We start from the raw sequence: 19,614 nt of genomic DNA, 5'->3' as shown, positions 1-19,614 counted from the left end.
AGGAAGGCAGTAACGTGAGCCCAGAGAGAGGGGGTGCCCAAGAAGGATAGCAATCTGGTAGTCATGTTCCCCCAGCTGCAGCATACTGCCAGGTTTTCTACAGTGATGAGGAGGGAGAGGATGATGAGGTCACTGACTCTACGTGGGTGCCTGATAGGAGAGAGGAGGAGGAGGTAAAGGCACATCTCCAATGAGGCAGGATGCCCTCCAGGGGCCAGCTTAAGGGCAGCACACCGACTGCATCACAACGCAGAGCTACGCATGTGCAGGGCGCTGCTGTCTCTCAGCGTTATTCCAAAAGTTCTTTGGTGTGGGCCTTTTTTGAGACGAGTGCATCAGATCGCACCGTTGCTATTTGCAACATATGTCTCAAGCGTATCTTGTGTGGCCAAAACATCACCCGCTTGGGCACCACATGCTTGACCAGACATATGTTGACCTTCTTTTTTTTTTTTTTTTTTTCACGTCAGACTCTGCTCACATTTAGCAGCGAGACTAGCTCACGGTTCGACCGCCCATAACGTCTCTCTTGTGGCTTCGCATCATTCGTGGAATTTATTTATATATTTGAGTTCCTTTTCTTCTGTACAATTATAGATTTGACATTTTTAAACCATTAATTACCGATTAACCAGTCTGGCTGCATTGCTTACTATTATAACATGACTAGCCCCTTTTTTTTTTTTTCCCTTCCCCCCCCCCTTCCCCTCCCCCCTTTCCCCCCTCTCCCTAGATCTGTGTGCCATGCTGTCTTCTCTTTGGTTTCTCACCTATCTGCTTCTACTATTCCCTGGACAAACTTTTCTGTAGATTTAAACACTTTCCATTTTTCCCAAACCACCCTGTATTTGTCTTCGCCGCCTGTCTCTCTACAGGCCAGATACTCCATCTCTTCTATATATTCCACCCTTTCTATCCACTCTTTAATTGATGGCCTCTTTGGGTGTAGCCAGTTCTTTGGGATCAGGGCCTTTGCTGCATTTAGCAGCACTGGGACCAACGTTGTTCCATACTGTTTTTTTGTTTTTTCAGTTCCGTGAAACAAACAGGTCAGCGGGCTGCAAAGAATCCTCTCCCGCGTTATTTCTACAATATATTCCAAAATTTCTTTCCAGTATTCCTGCACTCTCGGGCAGTCCCACCATATATGCATAGTTGTTCCTTTTTGCTTACAATTTCTCCAACATAGCTCTGAGTTATTTGGGTGGATCCTACTCATTCTCACTGGGGTCAAGTGCCATCGGACCATACATTTGTAATTTGCTTCAATGGTGGTGTTGTCCGAGGCATGATTGTATACTGCACCTATCATTTGTTGTTTATCAATCTTTTTACCCAAATCGTTTTCCCATTTTTCTAAGAAGGGGAGAGTTTCCTGGGACTCAAGCTCCGTTAGTATCCCATATGCCTTTGATATACCGTGTGACAAGGGTTTATCCATATTGCAAATTTTTTCTATTGGGTGTAGTGTTTTGTCTTCCCTAATTGGTTGTGGTAATGTGCTCACAAAGTGTTTTAACTGCATGTACTCCCATTCACTCATCATGTGTTCCCCTTCTCCTATCTTTATATCTTGTCTTAGTTTAATTTTCCCCCGTGTGACAATATCTTTTAATTTTTTCTCCCCCAGTAGCTTTCCAAAACGTGTTCCATTACCTGGTGGAAAAAAATTTGTGCCTACTAAAGGGATCAGTGGAGAGTTATACTCCCATTTTTCCCGTCTAAAAATTGTGTCCCATATTCTAAGTACGTTCCTTGTTATACTATGTGTATTTGTGCCCAATTCCCTCATTTTGGGTGGTATCCATACATTTCTGTTTAATTGTGTGCTACTTAATATTTCTTCCATTCGTACCCATTTTTTTTTTGTGTATGTATTTGACCATTCTACCAACCTAGCTAAATTAACAGCGAAGTAATATCTTTTTATATCCGGGAGCCCCAACCCCCCTCCTTTTTTTTTCATGCTCAACAATGAGTAACTTAGTCTAGCCTTTTTACCTGTCCATATATATTTCAGGATTACTGATTTGATTACTTTAAAAAAACTTTGCGGTATTTTTATTGGGAGCATTTGAAGTTTATATGTAATCTTCGGTAATATCATCATTTTAAACGCATTGATCTTACCTATCCAAGAGATGTGTTTTTTTGCAAGGTTTTTCAGGTCTTGGTTAATTTCGTTAATTAGGGAGACAAAATTAACCGCGTATAGTTTTTCAAGTGTTGATGTAATTTTTATTCCTAAATACGTTATAGCTTCTTTTTCCCATGTAAATGGGAACTCTTTCTGTAGTTCTTCAGCTTCTTTTTTATCTATCCCCAAATTCAAAATAACTGTTTTTATCGGGTTTATTTTAAAATTTGAAAGTTCACCGTATTTTTTTATTTCCTTTATGATATTAGGGAGGGACACCCTAGGTTTGGTCAAATATAGGAGTATGTCGTCTGCGTACGCCGCCACCTTGTGTTCTTCGTCTCCCACTCTCACCCCCCTATATCCGGATTTTCCCGAATTTTTGCTAACAGTGGTTCCAGAGCTATTACATATAGGAGAGGTGAGAGCGGGCACCCCTGTCTGGTTCTGTTTTTCATTTCGAACACAGACGACATACCCCCGTTGACCTTCACCCTTGCCGTCGGGTGACTATATAGATTCTTCACCCATTTCATGAACCTTGGTCCCAGGCCTATATTTTGTAGGGTTTCCATCATAAACCCCCAGTCGACTCTGTCAAATGCTTTTTCGGCATCTAGAGACATGAGTACGACTGGGGGTTTCTTTTTTGGATCATGTTGCAATAACAGCAGGGTCCTTATGCTATTATCTCTCCCCTCTCTGCCTGTTACGAAACCTGCCTGATCTGTGTTTATTAATTGCGGCATTAAACTTTTTATCCTAGTTGCTAATACTTTCGCATAAACCTTCAAGTCTGCATTTAGCAGTGCGATTGGTCGGTAGTTGGAGCACAAAGTTCCATCTTTTCCTGTTTTAGGGATAATAGTAATATTTGCCAATAGGGATTCTTTTCTTATTTCCTCTTCCTCTCCTATTTTATTAAAATAATTACACATCTCTGGGACCAAGAGTTCTTTAAATTTTTTGTAATATATAATCGGCAAGCCATCAGGACCTGGGCTCTTACCACACGGTGTTTCCTGGAAAGCTCTATATATCTCATCTTGAGTTATTGGAGCCTCCAGGGATTCAATGTCATTTTGAGGGATTTTAGGTAATTTCACTTCTTTTAAGTATTCCCTAATTTTCTTTTTTCTAGTATTTTCCTGCTCTTGAGTTTCATTTATTCTTATTGCGTATAATGAACTATAAAAAGTCCGAAAGGATTCCGCAATTTCAGACGTCTTATATTTCATCTGACCGTCTTGATTTTTTATTTTTTCTATGTAGTTTTTCTTTCTTTTTTTTCCTGGATATTCTCGCTAAATATTTCCCTGGTTTATTCCCCCATTTATACCTCACTTTTCTAACATTTTTGAATATGTCCCTTGTTTCAACCTTCGTCAAATCTCTGAGCTGGACCCTCTTTGCAACAATTTCTTGATATATTTCAATTTCTCCTCGCTCTTTATGCGTTTGCTCCAATTCAAATAGCTCAGTTGTTAATTTTTCCATGTTTAATTTTCTTATTTTTTTTCCCTGCTCCTATCGAAATTAGTTTCCCTCTAATGTATGCCTCGTGGGCCTCCCATACAGTGGCTACCCTTACTTCAGGTGTATTATTAAGAGTGAAATATTGCTCCAAATCAGTTCTCACTATGTTCTTTACCTCGCTGTCCTCTACCAGTTCTTCATTTAAGTTCCATGATCCTTTTATTTGCTCTATCTCTTTGAATCTAATTTTTACCATTACCGGGGCATGGTCTGAGATTGTAGTTACCCCTATTGAGGTTTTAACTACCTCTTCCAATAACTCGTGGTCTACCATTATATAGTCCAGTCTTGAGTATGTTCCATGCACAGAAGAGTAATAGGTATAGTCCCTTTTATTTGGATATGTTATCCTCCAAGGATCTATTAAACAGTGACTGTGCATTTTTTTCCTTAATATTCTTAACTGTTTAATATTTCGCCTCTGTGCCCCGGACGTACTATCAAGTTGATAGTCCATTGAAAGGTTGAGGTCTCCTGCGAGTACTACATGTCCAAATTTAAAATCCATTAAAGCATTCAAGATCCCCCTCAGGTATTTATGTGGTTGGCTGTTTGGGCAATATATATTTGCTAACGTGTATTTTTTCCCTTGGAGTATTCCTTTTAAAAACAAATAGCGGCCTTCCGGGTCCACTTTCCTGTCTTCTACTGTGAAGGAGATGTTCTTCCCTATTCCTATGGCGACCCCCTTGGCTCTCTTCTTTGGAGAGTCCCCATAATACCAGGTGGGAACTGCCCGAGAATACAATCTAACACTAGAATCCAATGTTATGTGAGTCTCTTGCAAAAAAAACTATTTCCGCTGAGTACATTTCAACCTCTCTTAATACCATATGCCTTTTTTCCGGGCAGTTGAGACCTCTTACATTATATGTTAAGAAATTTATATTTGTCATATTTTTCTCTTTTTTTTTCCCTTGTACTTTTCTCAAGTGCATTTGTTTTTCCCTGTTGCATGACACACAGATCTGGGCCCCTTTTCCTAATCTTCCCCTCCCCTCCCCCACCCGAACCCCTTCCCCCTCCCTCCCTCCCCTCCTCCCCCTTTCACCCCCCCACCACTCATACCTTGCCCCTATGATCTTCATATGGGGCTTTCTCGTCCCCTCCCTCCCCCCCCCCTTCCTTCTGGTTGATCCTTGACCCTTTGGTCATTTGGAGCTTTTCTTATTTGGCGCTCCAGGCGCTCTTTTGCTCCTCCGGCTGAGGTGGAATTCTATTTTAGCCCGGTCTCCTATCTCCCACGAATGGGGAACTGGGGAAGGAGCACTCTCCAGGTCCTCCCTCTCCCCAACCCTGCTCCCCCCCCCTCCGCCGTCGCTTCGACATTGTTAATCTTTTTTGGGTGGTATTGGGATATCCAGTCGCTGACAAAATTCTGGGACTTCCTCTAAAAACCTCAATCTTGCAGAGATACCGTTATTCCTGCCTATTAGGCAGGCTGGGAATCCCCAATTATATTGTATACCATGTTCCTGTAAGATTCCTAACAGGGGTTTTAAACTTCTTCTTCTTTTTAACGTCTCTTGTGACAGGTCTTGGTATATTTGAATAATATGTTGGTCGTATTCTAATGGCGACTTCCCTCTCAGTTTTCTCCATAGTTGGTTTTTCTCTTCCCAGCTTTCAAATCGAACAATAATGTCCCTTGGGTAATCCTGTACTCTCTCTCTAGGGCGTCTTATCCTGTGTGCTCGTTCTATTTTCAGCGGGGAAGTTGTTTCTCTCTCTAATATTGGATTACAGATTTTTCTTATTATTTCTGAGAGATCCTCGTCTTGTGTCGTTTCTGGGATTCCGCGTATCCTTATGTTCTTCCTTCTATCCCTGTTTTCTTGATCTTCTAATTTATATGCCTGTTCTCGTTGGTTTGTTTTTAATGCTTTTATTTCGTCCTCTAGTTTTTTAACTGAGGTTGCATTATGATCGACTTTTTTTTCCACTTCTTCCACTCTTTCCAGTATATACCCCATGTTTCTCTCCATTTTTTCCATTTGCGATTTGAGTGATCTTTCTAAGGCCGCGAACATTCCTTCCATTTCCCTTTTTGTTGGCAGACGTGTCATGTCCTGCGTTTCATCTTTATTTCTTTGTTCAAGGTCTATTTCTTTATCTTTATCTATTTCTCTATCTTGATCTATTCTAATCTCTAAGAGTGACTCTGAGAGTGTTTCTGGGTCCGCCAAAGTATTAACGATCCCCTTTTTTTTATCTTTTTTTTTTCCTTCTCTACTTGAGCTCCTCTGGTAGTTGTTAATTTTTCTGTATGCTGGTTGTCCCCGTTTGTCCCGTGGGTCACAAATTTGCACATCGGGCCTGGACTTTGACTTAAGCGGGGGGCCTTTGGGATTGCCCCACCTCTCACTCCTTTTCCCCTTGTGGTCATCCTTCACTCCCTCTCGGTCCTACAATAGTCCTGGATTTTTACCCGTGCTCCTTGCCGCGCCTAAGTAATAGCTGCACACTTCACCGGTATTTTATATGTATATTTTATAAGAAGTCCGTTTTGCGGTTATGGGGAGTATATACTACTTAAGACAGAACCTTTTAAAGTTTCTTGTATCAGAATATTTAATGTTACTGTAGTGTTTCTTCCTCTTTAGCTGTATGTTACAGATATTCAATGCGCCTAACGCATATTCTGTCTCCCTCCTTCTGTCGTTCTCCAATGCCCGCCAATCTTAAGGTCCTCCTTATACCGGTTTCAGGGCTTATTAGTGTGATAAATTAGACAAATGCTATACTTTTGCCCTTGTGTCCACCAGTTTTAGTCACGTTCTCTGCCCAATCGTCTGTATGTTGTATATTATAGGTTCTAAAAATTCTTTTAAACAGAGTTCAATATATATTGCGTATGTTCTGCAATCTAGCAGCTTTCTAGCAAAGTAAGCAAAGTAAGGAAAAATAACTGCTACAATGGGTTTTTACTTTGTTTCACCTTGTTTCTGGTCAGGCAGTGCATGATTTTTTTCTTTTTTTTTTTTCCCTGGGCCGCCGTTCTAGTGCGCCGTCCTATCACGGCCGCACACCTCACGGAGTATCTGTCGGAATATCTGTCTTCCCGTGGAGTTCCACACGAGTTCCACGTAAATAAAAAAAAAGGTCTCACTGTGTCATAATTGATTTATCACGTTTAAGAGAGGGAGAGGTACCAGGAAAAGGGGGCCACCTCAAAACAATATGATTACAAGCACAGGAAATAACAATGATAAGCACATATCTCTTATGTCACTTGCTGCATGTCTTTGTATCCGTCTCATCTGGTTGTTAACTCCTGTAATACTGGTGTCCCTTTGATATAATTATTATATATTTTTTTTCTCCCCTTAGTTCTTAAATCATGGTTAAGCGAGTACTCACCACCACTTTGATGAATGCAGTGTACTCACCACTCCGGTGCTTTTTCAAGAAAAAAGGGCAAAATAGGAACTGCTGCAGTGTGTTTCCAATCTTTCCCTCCTGTTGCTGGGATTTGTAGTTTTCTCTAATTTGGGTTATTTAGGCTGCAAGGCTGCATAGTGTTGCATAGTGCTAGATCTCCCTTTCATCCGCCTCTCCTCGTGCGGGGCCGGTACCGGTATCAGTGTTCATTTGTGCAGCCTACTGCAGCCCTACACATGGCCCCTATACTGGCACCCACACACTCTGCACGCTCTGCCGAGCGCGGGGGACACACAAAAAAAAAAGGGCTTTCTGTTGCCACGGAGAGGCTCCAGTCTCCACTCACACCGCTGCAACCCCCCCCCCTCTGGTCTGCACGCCGACACATCTAAAAGTACCGCTCTCGCGATACCACACGCCACCGCCGCCGTTCAGGTAGAGAAGCCGCAACGAAACGGGCCTGATCACGCGCTGCGTGGATCGAAATTCCCAGACCAGCCCAACCAAGAAGAGGGAGGTGAGGAGTCACCACGGGGACTGCATCTCCAAGCTGGGGGGGGGGAGAGGATGGTCTAGCAGGAAGGGGGAGCGGTCCGGATCCTACACATCTTCGGAGTCAGAGCTGGGTTGGAGAGCGAGGGCTCCCATCTAGCTACTCCTCCACACTGACCGCAGCATTCCAAGACTCCTCCCTCCATATGTTGACCTTCTAATGCAGTTTCTTGGCAAGCGTACCTCAAAGACCCACACCAAAGAACAAAGCGGACCTCCCCTTGCTCCTCAACAGCTGCAATCTCCAACCCAACTATACCCTCAGTCCTCTCTGAAGCCTGCACTGATAGGACTGAAGGTGTGTCACAGCCAAGTACTTGCGGGCAATCTACTATTGGTACACTGATGGCAGATTGTACCAGGCAAATTTACCTGCCCCAGCTGCTGCAGCGCCAAAAGAAGTTCTCTCCCATCCATCCACATGCCCAGCGGTTGAATGCTAGCTTAGCTAAATTGCTAGCACTTCAACTGCTGCCTTTTCAGTTGGTAGATTCTGCCCCCTTCCATGAGTTTGTGGAATGTATGGTACCTCAGTGGCAAGTTCCCAAACGCCACTTTTTCTCACGGAAGGTGAATCCGTCTCTCTACCGGCATGTGGAAGGCAATGTCCATGCCTCGCTGGACAGGGCGGTCAGTGGTAAGTTGCATAATACCGCTGACTCATGGTCCAGCAGGCATGGACAGGGACGTTACCTATATTTCACGGCGCATTGGGTGACTCTGCTGGCAGCTGGGAAGGACGCAGGACAAGGTACAGTAGTGTTGGAGGTTGTTCCGCCACCACGCCTCCAAAATGCTACTACTGGTTGTGACACACCTCTCTCCTCCACCCCCTCCTCTTCTTCTTCCTCTGTGGCCTCTTTCTGTGCGGATGTGTCCTCAGAACCAGCGGTGCTCTGAAGGCGTTCAAGGGGCTACGCAGGTACGCAGGCAAAGAGATGCCATGGGGTGCTTGAGCTGGTGTGCTTGGGAGACAGGAGCCACACTGGGGCAGAGGTTCTGTCAGCTCTGCAGGGGCAAGCTCAGAGGTGGTTGACGCCACGCCAGCTTAAGCCAGAAATGGTGGTTGCGACAATGGCACCAATCTCCTCTCCGCCCTGTGACAGGGACAACTGACCCATGTGCCCTGTTTTGCTCATGTCCTTAATTTGGTGGTGCAGCGGTTCTTGGGCATGTACCCGGGCTTACAGGATGTGCTGAAGCAGGCCAGGAAAGTCTATGTGCATTTCCAACGGTCATATAATGCCAGTGCTTGGCTGGCAGACCTCCAATAGGAATACAACCTGCCCAAGAACCGCCTAATCTGTGACATGCCAACCAGGTGGAACTCTACGTTGGCCATGCTGCAGCGGCTGCACATGCAGCAGAGGGCCATCAATGAGTATCTGTGCCAATATGGCAGCAGGACAGGGTCAGGGGAGCTTGGTTTTTTCCCCACCCCAGTGGGCCATGATCAGGGATGCATGCACTGTCCTGTCACCATTTGAGGAGGCCACAAGGATGGTGAGCAGTGACAGTGCATGCATCAGTGAGACTGTCCCTCTTATTCACCTGTTGGAGCACACACTGTGTGGAATAATGGACATGGCCCTTGAGGCACAGAGGGAGGAAGAGGAGTATTTTATTACCTCTCAAGGCCCCCTTTGTCCAGACAGTGTTCCTGCTTGACCGCCTATCACACAAGAAGAGGACGAGGAGGAGGAGGAGAAGGAAGATTGTGTCAGCATGGAGGTGGAGCCTAGCACTCAGCATCAGCAGCAGTCTTCAAGGGATCAATTACAGTCCCAAGGAACCCATGGACTTGGACGTGGCTGGGACGAGGTAGCTGCGGATCATGTCGTCCTCAGTGACCCAGAGGACTCCACACAGAATGCCTTAGCAAACCTACGTTGTATACCCTCCCTGATCCTGCAAAGCCTGCCGAAGGATCCTCGTATTCGTGCTATCAAGGAGAGGGATCATTACTGGCTGGCAACCCTCCTTGATCCACGTTACAAGAGTAAGGTGGCGGACCTTATCTTGCCGGCACAGAGGGAGCAGAAGATGAAGCATCTTCGGGAGGCCTTGCAGAAAGGTCTGTGCAACACGTTCCCAGATACTGGAATTTTACAAAATCCTGGTCCTGGACAACGTGTTGCTGAGGCTTTGGTCAGTCACAGAAGGAGCGGTGGAGAAAGTGGTCGTCTGAGCGATGCGTTCAGACATTTTTTTAGTCCACAGCCCCAAGGTATGACCGGTTCCAGCAACCATCGCCAGCGTCTGTTTTACATGGTGCAGGAATACCTAGGGGCAAGATCAGACTTGGACACTTCTCCCACCGTAAATCCTCTGGCTTACTGGGTCTTGAGGATAGATCACTGGCCAGAGCTTGCACAGTACGCAATTGAGCTACTGGCTTTTCCTGCATCCAGCGTTCTTTCAGAAGGCACATTCAGTGCTGCTGGAGGCTTTGTAACCGATCACAGGGTGCGCCTCTCCACCGACTCGGTCGATCGACTGACCTTCATAAAAATGAATCAGGCTTGGATCACCACCAGCTACCAAGCACCTGATGCTGATGTAACTGAATATTTTTTTTTGAAATGTCAGATCCCTTCAAGACTGCCTATGCTGATGCTGAGTGACTATCCTGTTATGCTGAGTGACTATCCTTTTCCTCCTCAATAATCATGCTGATAGCTTGTAAGAACATTTTTGGTTCTGGGCACCGCCACCAGTGGCTAAGGGCCAATTTTTCTTCCCCTGTTTAACAGGGGCGTGTAATTAAAATTTTTGATGCAATATTTTGCAGCGGGCTCATTCCTGCGCTCCAACTACAGTATCTGTGAGGGGTTGAAGTGTTGTGGCACAAGCACCAGTGCCTAAGGCCCATTTTTTCTGCCCCTGTTTAACAAGGACGTGTAATTACAATTTTTGATGCAATACTTTGCAGCAGGCTCATTCCTGCGCTCCAACTAGAGTATCTGTGAGGGATTGCAGTGTTGTGGCACCAGCACCACCACTACCACCAACAAAGGCCCAATTTTTCTGCCCCTGTTCAACAGGGGCATGTAATTACAATTATTGATCTAATGTTTTACAGCAAGGCCCATTCCTGTGCCCACCAAGAGTATCTGTGAGGGCTTACAGAGTTGTGGCACCAGCACCACCACCACCACCATCAAAGGCCCAATTGTTCTGCCTCTGTTCAACAGGGGCATGTGATTACAATTATTGATCTAATATTTTACAGCAGGGCCTATTCCTGCGCCCACCAAGATTAACTGTGAGGACTTACAGTGTTGTGGCACCAGCGCCAGCACCAAAGGCCCAATTTTTCTACCACTGTTCAACAATGGCATGTAATTACAGTTCTTGATATAATAGTTCACACAGCAGGGCGTTCCAGCGCCCACCAAGACTAACTGTGAGGGCTTACAGTGTTGTGGCAACACCAACACCTAGGGCCCAAATTTATGCAGAGTATATACGGCAGGCCCCTACTTTCAAACATCCAACTTACAAACGACTCCTACTATATGCAAACAGAGGAGACAACATCAGAAAAGCTTAAAAATTGATTTTTTGGCTGGAGCTACACTTTAAAAAAAGTGCCAGTTCACAATTACAAACAGATTCTACTTAACAACAAACCTACAGTCCCTGTCCTGTTTGCACCGCCTATATACTGCTGTTCAAAGTATATAGGGCCAAAGGGGCTTGTAATGACCTGGGGGGAGTTGGGGGAAACCCATGCCATTTTTCTCAATGATTTTTATCCATATTGCAGGGACCAGACATTACATTTAAGCCGCAAGCAGTTTTAAATAACTTTTTTCTTATAGTAATCTCATTTTGTGCAGGGACAGTTCTAAACACATGCCACTTCACAGGCATACTATAGACACCCAGCAGGTACGATATTTAAAGGAATTTTTCATTTCTTTTCAATTTAAGCATCATTAAAATCACTGCTCCAGAAAAAACGACAGTTTTTAAAACTTTTTTTTTTCCATTGAGACATGTTCCCTGGGGCAAGACCCAGGTTCTCAAACCCGTTTTACGACAATAACTTGCATATTAGGCTTTAAAATTAGCACTTTTGAATTCGAACGTTGGAGTCCAATAGACGTCAATGGGGTTCTAAATGTTCGCGCGAACGTTCGGTCCGTTTAAAGGTTCTGGTGCGAACCGAACGGGGGGGGTGTTCGGCTCATCCCAATAGAGGATGATCCCAGTAGAAGAGAAAAAAGGTCGTATTTAGGGGTCAGAGGGCCCAGCCCGAAGCCAAGAGACACAGGGGGCCAGATTCTTGTAAATTGGCGCATATTTAGTCAGGCGTAGCGCATATGAGATGCGCTACACCGACTTAACTTGGAGAGAGAAGTCCCATATTCCCGGACCACATGTGTCCTATGATGCGCTAGCGCAACTTAAATGTGTTGGCGTAAGCGGGCGCAAGTGAAGGTAGGAGGGAAGTGGGCGTGATGCATTCTAATGAACCGTGACCCCATGCAAATAAAGTCCAGACCAAACGTAGAATGCGTCAGACGTGCCCCGCCCCTCTGCGCATGCGCAAAGCAACATTAGGTGTAACTCCCCCCTGAGATGGGCCGGCCCAGTGTATAAGAGCGTCAGGACATGCGCCCGTGGAGAGCAAAGTTACTCCATTTATTGGGTTGGTGGTTCTCCACAGATGAGAGGGCAATCGTTGTAGCTGCCATGGAGAGATATGATGCTCGCCTCCATTGTGCAGATAGTGCCAGCACCAGCAAGTCCAAGAAGGATGAGATCCTTATGAGGATAGCTGCCCAGGTGAATGCTATTGGTCATGAGGTCAGGACCCCCCAGGACATAAAAAAAAAATGAATGACCTGCGTGGTGTGGTGAGAAACAAACTTGCCAAGATGAACAAGCATTCCAGGGGCACTGGAGGGGGGCCACCCTGTCCGATTCGGCTCACAGAAGAGGAGCAAGTGATTTCCTGCTGCCTTCAGAGGGAGCAGGTGGAGGGCCTGGAGGGCTACGACACAGATGAGCCCGCCATGAGGACAGGTAAGTGTGTTTTTTCTTCTATCTGGTGTGTAGCATGTTTGGGGGGGCAAGGGAACATGTGACAAGTGTGTGGGTCCACCAACATGTGAATGTTTTTTGTCATCCACAGGTGTGCAGGAGGGAGCTGGGCCATCCGATGCTGCCAGTGGCCGTCCTAGATCATCCCCTGAGCATCCTGATTCTGTGGCTGACCCCCTGAGAAGCCAATAGGCCTTGGTGGAGGGGAGTGGGCAGTCCTCAGCTCAGGAGGTGGTTGAGGAGGAGGTGATCCATGAGGAGGTGGTCCAGACAGATCAGGATGTGTTTTTCTTTTTGGAGGATTCGCATGTGGTGGCAGGACCATCCCAAACAACTACCCGCCACATCTCCAGCCCCTCAGGGTCCTCCAACACCCTCTCCAGTCCCTCCTGTCCCATCCCCCTCATCTCCAGCCCTTCAAGGTCTTCCCCCTATGCAAGGGCCCCAGCCACTTCTGTCCCCAGGAAGGCGACCCATAAGACAAGGGGTGCGGCAGGAAAATCTGGCCAGGCAGCAGGACCAGCAGAGCCGCCATATGGGGGAACTCGTGGTGGAGTTGAGGCGCCTATCTGACAGCCTGGCCTCCAAGGGAGCAGTACCTGATTCCATCCAGTATGTCGCTGTAAACAGTGCAGCAACAGTCACCTGCCTCGGGGATCTGCAGACTACCACTGCTGAACTTGTGGGAGAGGTCAGGTGCCTTACAGTGGCTGTACAGGCCCAGACAGCTTCCCAGGTGGCCCAGACAGCTTCCCTGGAGGCTGTGCTCAGCCGCATAGCGGTGGCTTTGGAGGGCAGACAGGCAGCCAGGGAGGGACCTGGGGATGCTCCTCCACCTGATGCCTCACCCCCCCCAACTGAGGCTCCACCCAGGCAAGTGAGGGCCAGGAGCCTGGGCACCAGGCGTAGCCTGCGCCGGGGCAAGTGATTTTTTTTGCAGTTATGTTTGCTCTGGTTAAGAGCTTTTCTATTTCTATTTGCTCTGGTTAAGAGCTTTTTTATTTCTATTTGCTCTGGTTAAGAGCTTTTTTATTTCTATTTGCTATGGTTAAGAGCTTTTGTATTTCTATTTGCTTTGGTTAAGAGCTTTTTTATTTCTATTTGCTCTGGTTAAGAGCTTTTTTATTTCTATTTGCTCTGGTTAAGAGTTTTTTTTTATTGCTGCACACAGGCAGTAGTGCAGAGTACAGTATGAATGGTGTGTGAATGTGGGGGGGGTGACACTCCTGCCAGTAAGGGGTGTCACCCTCGGTCGCTGGGGATAAGTTCTCCCCAGGTCCGTATGAATGACGTATGAATGGACAGCAACATCATTGGGGCCTTGACACGGCGTTGCTGCTCCCTAGTACCGTGTGGGGTACTTCGGTCTAATCCAATGTGATGTGGATGAGGGGTGTGTGTGCTAGGGACCACAGTGGTGTGCATGCGTGCATTCTCATTGTGCCATGTTTAATGTGTGTGTTTAACGTTCAAAGATTCGTTCCACGAGACATCTCCTGACTGCTGTACCTTCAGCAGATGGGGTAGCCTCGGTTAGGGGGGGATTGTCTGGTTCGGGGGTCAGGTCATCACGTATGTCAATCTCCAGGCCCTTTCTCATGGCGAAGTTCTGGCACACAAAGTTTGGAGAATACAACACGGTACCCCCAGACTTATCCAGGCATCGGAAACGGGACTTCAGGAGGCCAAATGTGCGTTCCACCACTCCACGGGTACGTGCGTGTGCTTCATTGCATTTTCTCTCTCCTTTGGTTTGGGGGTTCCGGAATGGAGTCATGAGATGTGGTCCAAGTGCATATGCCGCGTCACCTGGAAGGGAAAAGACAGGAGGATGTTAGTCATGCATGTGCCCCTTGTGATGTCTGCAACATGGGGGGGAGAGTCATGCCTGACTCCCATGTCACTCACCAACCAGCCAGCTGTCCCCATACAAGTTCTGTTCAAATTCTGTTGGTATGGGGCTCTGACGGTATATGTAGCTGTCATGGCTGGCCCCTGGGTGTTTTGCACGGACGTGCCATATGAGGTATTTGGCATCGACCTGTACATTGATTGAATGCCAATGCTTCCGATTGCGATAAATGTGCTCTGTGTCATGGGGGGGCTGTAGTGCCACATGTGTGCAATCAATGGCCCCCACGATGCGTGGGAATCCGTCAATTAGGCAGAAATCACGCATTGTCTTCTGCCGCAGGTCCTCCTGGGTGGGTTTGATGATTTGGTTGGCCATGCGTCTGAGGATTGCGGGGACAACCTGGTGCACACATCTGCTCATGCTGGTTTGTGATATCCCAGCCACGTCTCCACTTGTGCGCTGAAAAGAACCAGTGGCAAGGAATTGCAGTGTTGCCAGGACCTTCACCAGTGGCTGCACTGCATGTGAGCGGTGTGTTGGGCTGGTGATGTCATCCTGCAGGGCTCTGGTAATTTTCAGGATGGCAGCAGGGCTGAATCTGAAACGGCGATACACCTCCAAATCACCCATGCCAAAGAGGCTAATGCGCGGTCGGTATATCCTCTCCCGTGCCCTCTCACGTGCCCTCTACACTAGTAGTGCTAAGACCATGCCTGCCCCTGGCATGTTGGCATACGAATGTGTTGTCCTGTAAGTGTGGTTGCTCAGCTCGTCCGGGATGGTGCTGCTGTATTTGCTTTCAAGCTGACTTACTCAGGTCTGGGGAAAAGTTACTCGTGCTTTATGAGGGGTAACTTTAGGCCGGCCATTTGTCTTACGCGCATCGCGCATAGGTTCGGGAATCAGCGCATTTACATCATTTGCATATTTGAATACTAATTCAATGGTAGCGCAGGATGCCATCAGCGGAAATATGCGCCTACGCTGCGTAAACTTAAACAAGTTAAGACGGACGGGAGAAGCCTTGTTTCTGGCGTATCTGGTTCTGTGACTATGGCGCATTGATACGACGGCGCATTTTTACACTTACGCCGCGCATCTCCATATACGCCGGCGTAACTTCTTTGAGAATCTGGCCCAGGGTCTCAGTTTCAGGAGTCAGGTTGGCTCCTATTGGGGTGTCAGGAGAATCCCAATTGAAAGAGAGAAAGATCAGTGATTATTGATTGTATGGCAACACTGACATTTTTATTTGATAATATTGACAGTTTGTGTATTTGTGAATTTTGATCACATTATTACATTGTTTATTCAACATTATCTATTAGTAATTCGTGTTTATCTCAAAAAGTTGATATTTTATTTCATAATATTGATATTAGGTTTTGTTATAATAAGCACAGCACCTTTTATATAAAAACATTTATGTTGCACAATATTTGTACACACAAACACAGTATGATGTTATGCTGAGTAAATAGACACCTAACATTCCTAAACTCCTTCTGCCACCTGTAAAAGTGACTGCATAGTCACATTGATTACTTTTACTGTGTAGGGAATCACCAGCCCCCCCCCCCCCCAAAAAAAATGGATTGATAATGCAGCTGCAGCCATAGCTGAGATCAGCACCACGTCACAAGGACATACATCAGTAAGGCCCCTTTCACATGTCCGTTCCGCCTGTCCGTTCATTACAAGTCCGTTAACGGACTTGTAATGAATCCCTATGGGAACGCGTCCGTTAGCGGATGTAGCATCCGCTAGCGTCCGCGTCCGTCGGGATCCGGTTTTCGGACGGAAGAAAACCCTATTTTTCTTCCGTCCGGCGGAACGGAACTGATGCAGACGGACACATGGTCCGTCTGCATCCGGTTCCCCATAGGGCAGAGCGCAGCTGAGACAGGGCGGTCCCTGCACTGTTTGCGGGGACCGCCCTATCCGCCGACAGCTGAGCGGGGATCCCCGCTGAGCCGACGGAGACACACGGAGCGGACCCATAAACGGTCCGCTCCGTGTGAAAGAGCCCTTAGGAAGTGGTTAAAAGCACCAATCGTGTGGTGTCTGCATTCATTTTCTTCTTTTTCAGGCTTTTATTCCTTTATTTTCAACTAGTGATTGGCCAGTAACACACCTCCTGTCCTGACTACATTCACTCCTCCACTGCATATATGAAGCAACGACATCGCCATCCAGTCAGTGTTTGTTGGAATGGCAGATTTAGATGGATTTTACATTACTGACCAACACTGTAAAACCCAACTCCAGCTAACCCATTTTAAGCAGTTACAGCAGTAGCTTTTTTTGTCATTTTGAGATAAGGGTTTTCCACATTGTACATAAATTAATACAAGCTGACCAATGTAAGCATCCCTTTCAGTGTCAAATGGTTTATCTCTACCCTCTACCTACCACTTTTGCTGGACAGTTTGGTCTGTTAAAGGAAATTGAAAATAACAGCATTACTGGATGGATCACCAGGTAATAAACTGTTACCGACGGAACTCAGGAAAAAAAAGTCTGCTGTGTTAATCCTACTGACATACTGTACAACATGTGTCATTTTTTTTTTATTTTGCCCATAGTTTTATTTTATAGGTTAAAGAACAGATTTGTTTCAAGTTGTCTACACATAGAGACATTTTAACCAGTCATATTAATATAAATAGCCACCAAATGTATAAGTGGGAGGATCTAAATGATTGGACATAATGCAAATGGATGTACAGTATAGCTAGGCCAGACAGCAACACAGCCTGTGGTAAATGTTGTTGATGATGAATAGACTGAGAATATGGGTGGCCAACTTTAGGCCTGAATCATTTTTGAAGAATTATTATATTTGGAAATCACTTACAAATCATAGAATCATTGATAATTACTATGTTCCAGTTGTCTTCACTAATTAGGAATGTATCTGTTTTAATTATGTGGCTTTTGCACTGTATTTTCATCGTGTTTCAGGCAATAACTGTTTTTTTTTTTTTTTCTAGATGAAATGAATGATCAGCAGAACACGCTGTCCTACATCCTCATCAATCCTTCCCCAGACACTAGACTGGAACTGAATGATGTTGTGTAAGTCAAGAGAGGCGAGCAGGCAGTTCTCTTCCACTCTGTCTGTTTTCCATTCTTCATGCAACAGTTCACTCTATGCCACCTGGCTTCCATCACTGTTTCATGCAATTATTTTTAACCCCTAATACAACACATTGAAACAGAATTGTAATTTCTCACATGCATAGATTGTTAAGGGTCAGCAATAGAATGATTGACACAATGAATCTGAACTTCCTTTGTGAGCAGACATGTGTAGAATAACACAGTTATTCCTGTTACTAAGGTTACAAATACAATCCCATCTTAATGCAAAGTGCCAAAGGATCACGGAATGGATGACTGAAGGAGTGAGCTATACTTCTGAAATTGACTAGGCATTTTGTGAATTTCGATAGCCGAGATAGAAAAATGATCGCAAATGATAATGTTTGCAATTCTTACGCCCTCTGTAATAGAAATGTGATATCTGAAGTGTCTTTCTATTATGTGCCATTACAAAGCACATCTCAGACACAAGTTCTGTTGGGCTTTTCTTCAAGAGAAATAAGTATCACTAATATAATAGGAAAACAAGCAGTTAAACATAGAGATGTCCCTACGCATTTGATGTATTTTAAGGAAAACTTTAATGGTTTGGGAGAATTCTATTTTTATTTTTTTTTAGTTTATTTCTTTACAAAATAAGGTTTTACTCTGTGGGGCACTTCTTTTTTTATAAAACAGTGGATGTGATATTACCAAACATTTAATGCAGCTGAATCATCCTGGTACATATTTTTTTTAAAGTACAGTGACTGATCCACCTACAGTGAATATCTGGCAAATGTCACAGCTTTACAGTATTTACCGGTATATCCCCCTTTATGTTTTTTACTATAGGTCTGCATTCCTTGTTTCAGGCCCCATACACACGGGAGGATTTATCCGCGGATACGGTCCAGCGGACCGTTTCCGCGGATAAATCCTCTCGAGGATTTCAGCAGATTTTAATGCGATGGAGTGTACTCACCATCGCATTGAAATCCGCGCCGAAATCCTCTGGCGATGATGTGTCGCGCCGTCGCCGCGATTATGACGCGGCGATGGGCGCGACGCTGTCATATAAGGAATTCCACGCATGCGTTGAATCATTGCGACGCATGCGGGGGATCCCTTCGGACGGATGGATTCGGTGAGTCTGTACAGACCAGCGGATGGATTTGTTGAGCATGTCAGCAAATATTCATCTGCTGGAAATCCATCCATGGGGAGATTTATCCGCGGATAAAGATCCGCTGGCGTGTACACACCATAGGATCTATCCGCTGAAAACCCATTTGCTGGGATTTATCTGCGGATGGATTCTATGGTGTGTATGGGGCCTCACAAAAAAACATGTATTTCATGACAAAGGTTTTCTGGAGAACCATGCATTCGCAAAGTAATAGCAGAAAAAAATAGCTCAATCTTAGGTACACATCTCATTGCTTTAAATTTAGCTGTCTATTACATAATGACTCATTGCTTTGACTTGCTTGTCCGTTACATGTGGGTCCATAAGCTGCCTCAATAAGAGACTAAATAATAGTGTAGGGTAGGGTACAGATATGCCCAATGATATCACTAGATGTCACTTAGATGTTGCTTACTGACTGAAATGGTACCAGCAGACTGGCAAAAAGCAAACATGGGGGTAGATCCACATACAAATACATTGGCGCATCGTATGTGAGATACGCTACGCCACTGTTACTTACTTTTTGCTGGTTCGAATCCCCAAAGAATTTGCGCTGTAAGTTACGGCGGCGTAGTGTATCTCAATCGGCGTAACGGCGCAGAATTCAAATCGGCAATTAGGGGGGCGTGTTTCATTTAAATGAAGCGAGTCCCCGCGCCGAATGAACTGCGCATGCTCCGTTTCTAAATTTCCCGCCGTGCATTGCACTAAATGATGTCGCAACGACGTAATTTTTTTTAACTTAGACGTGAATTACATCCATCCCGATTCACGGACGACTTGCGCAAAAACAAAATTCAAATTTCAACGCGGGAACGACGCCCA

General features: G+C 45.5%; 1 protein-coding gene across 1 annotated transcript in view; it reads left to right on the top strand.

Annotated features, from left to right (window-relative positions):
• KCNT2 (potassium sodium-activated channel subfamily T member 2) overlaps positions 1 to 19,614 on the top strand; it is a 1,265,156-nt gene that overhangs the window by 1,220,453 nt on the left and 25,089 nt on the right. The window contains exon 27 of the mRNA XM_040359820.1: positions 17,507 to 17,591. Within this exon, the coding sequence (XP_040215754.1) occupies positions 17,507 to 17,591 (85 nt within the window). The remainder of the gene's footprint in view (positions 1 to 17,506; positions 17,592 to 19,614) is intronic.

This window comes from Rana temporaria, chromosome 7 (assembly GCF_905171775.1).
Source record: "Rana temporaria chromosome 7, aRanTem1.1, whole genome shotgun sequence".
Classification (NCBI taxonomy): domain Eukaryota; kingdom Metazoa; phylum Chordata; class Amphibia; order Anura; family Ranidae; genus Rana; species Rana temporaria.
Note: the sequence above shows the minus strand (reverse complement) of the source record. Positions and strands in the feature narration are given on the sequence as shown.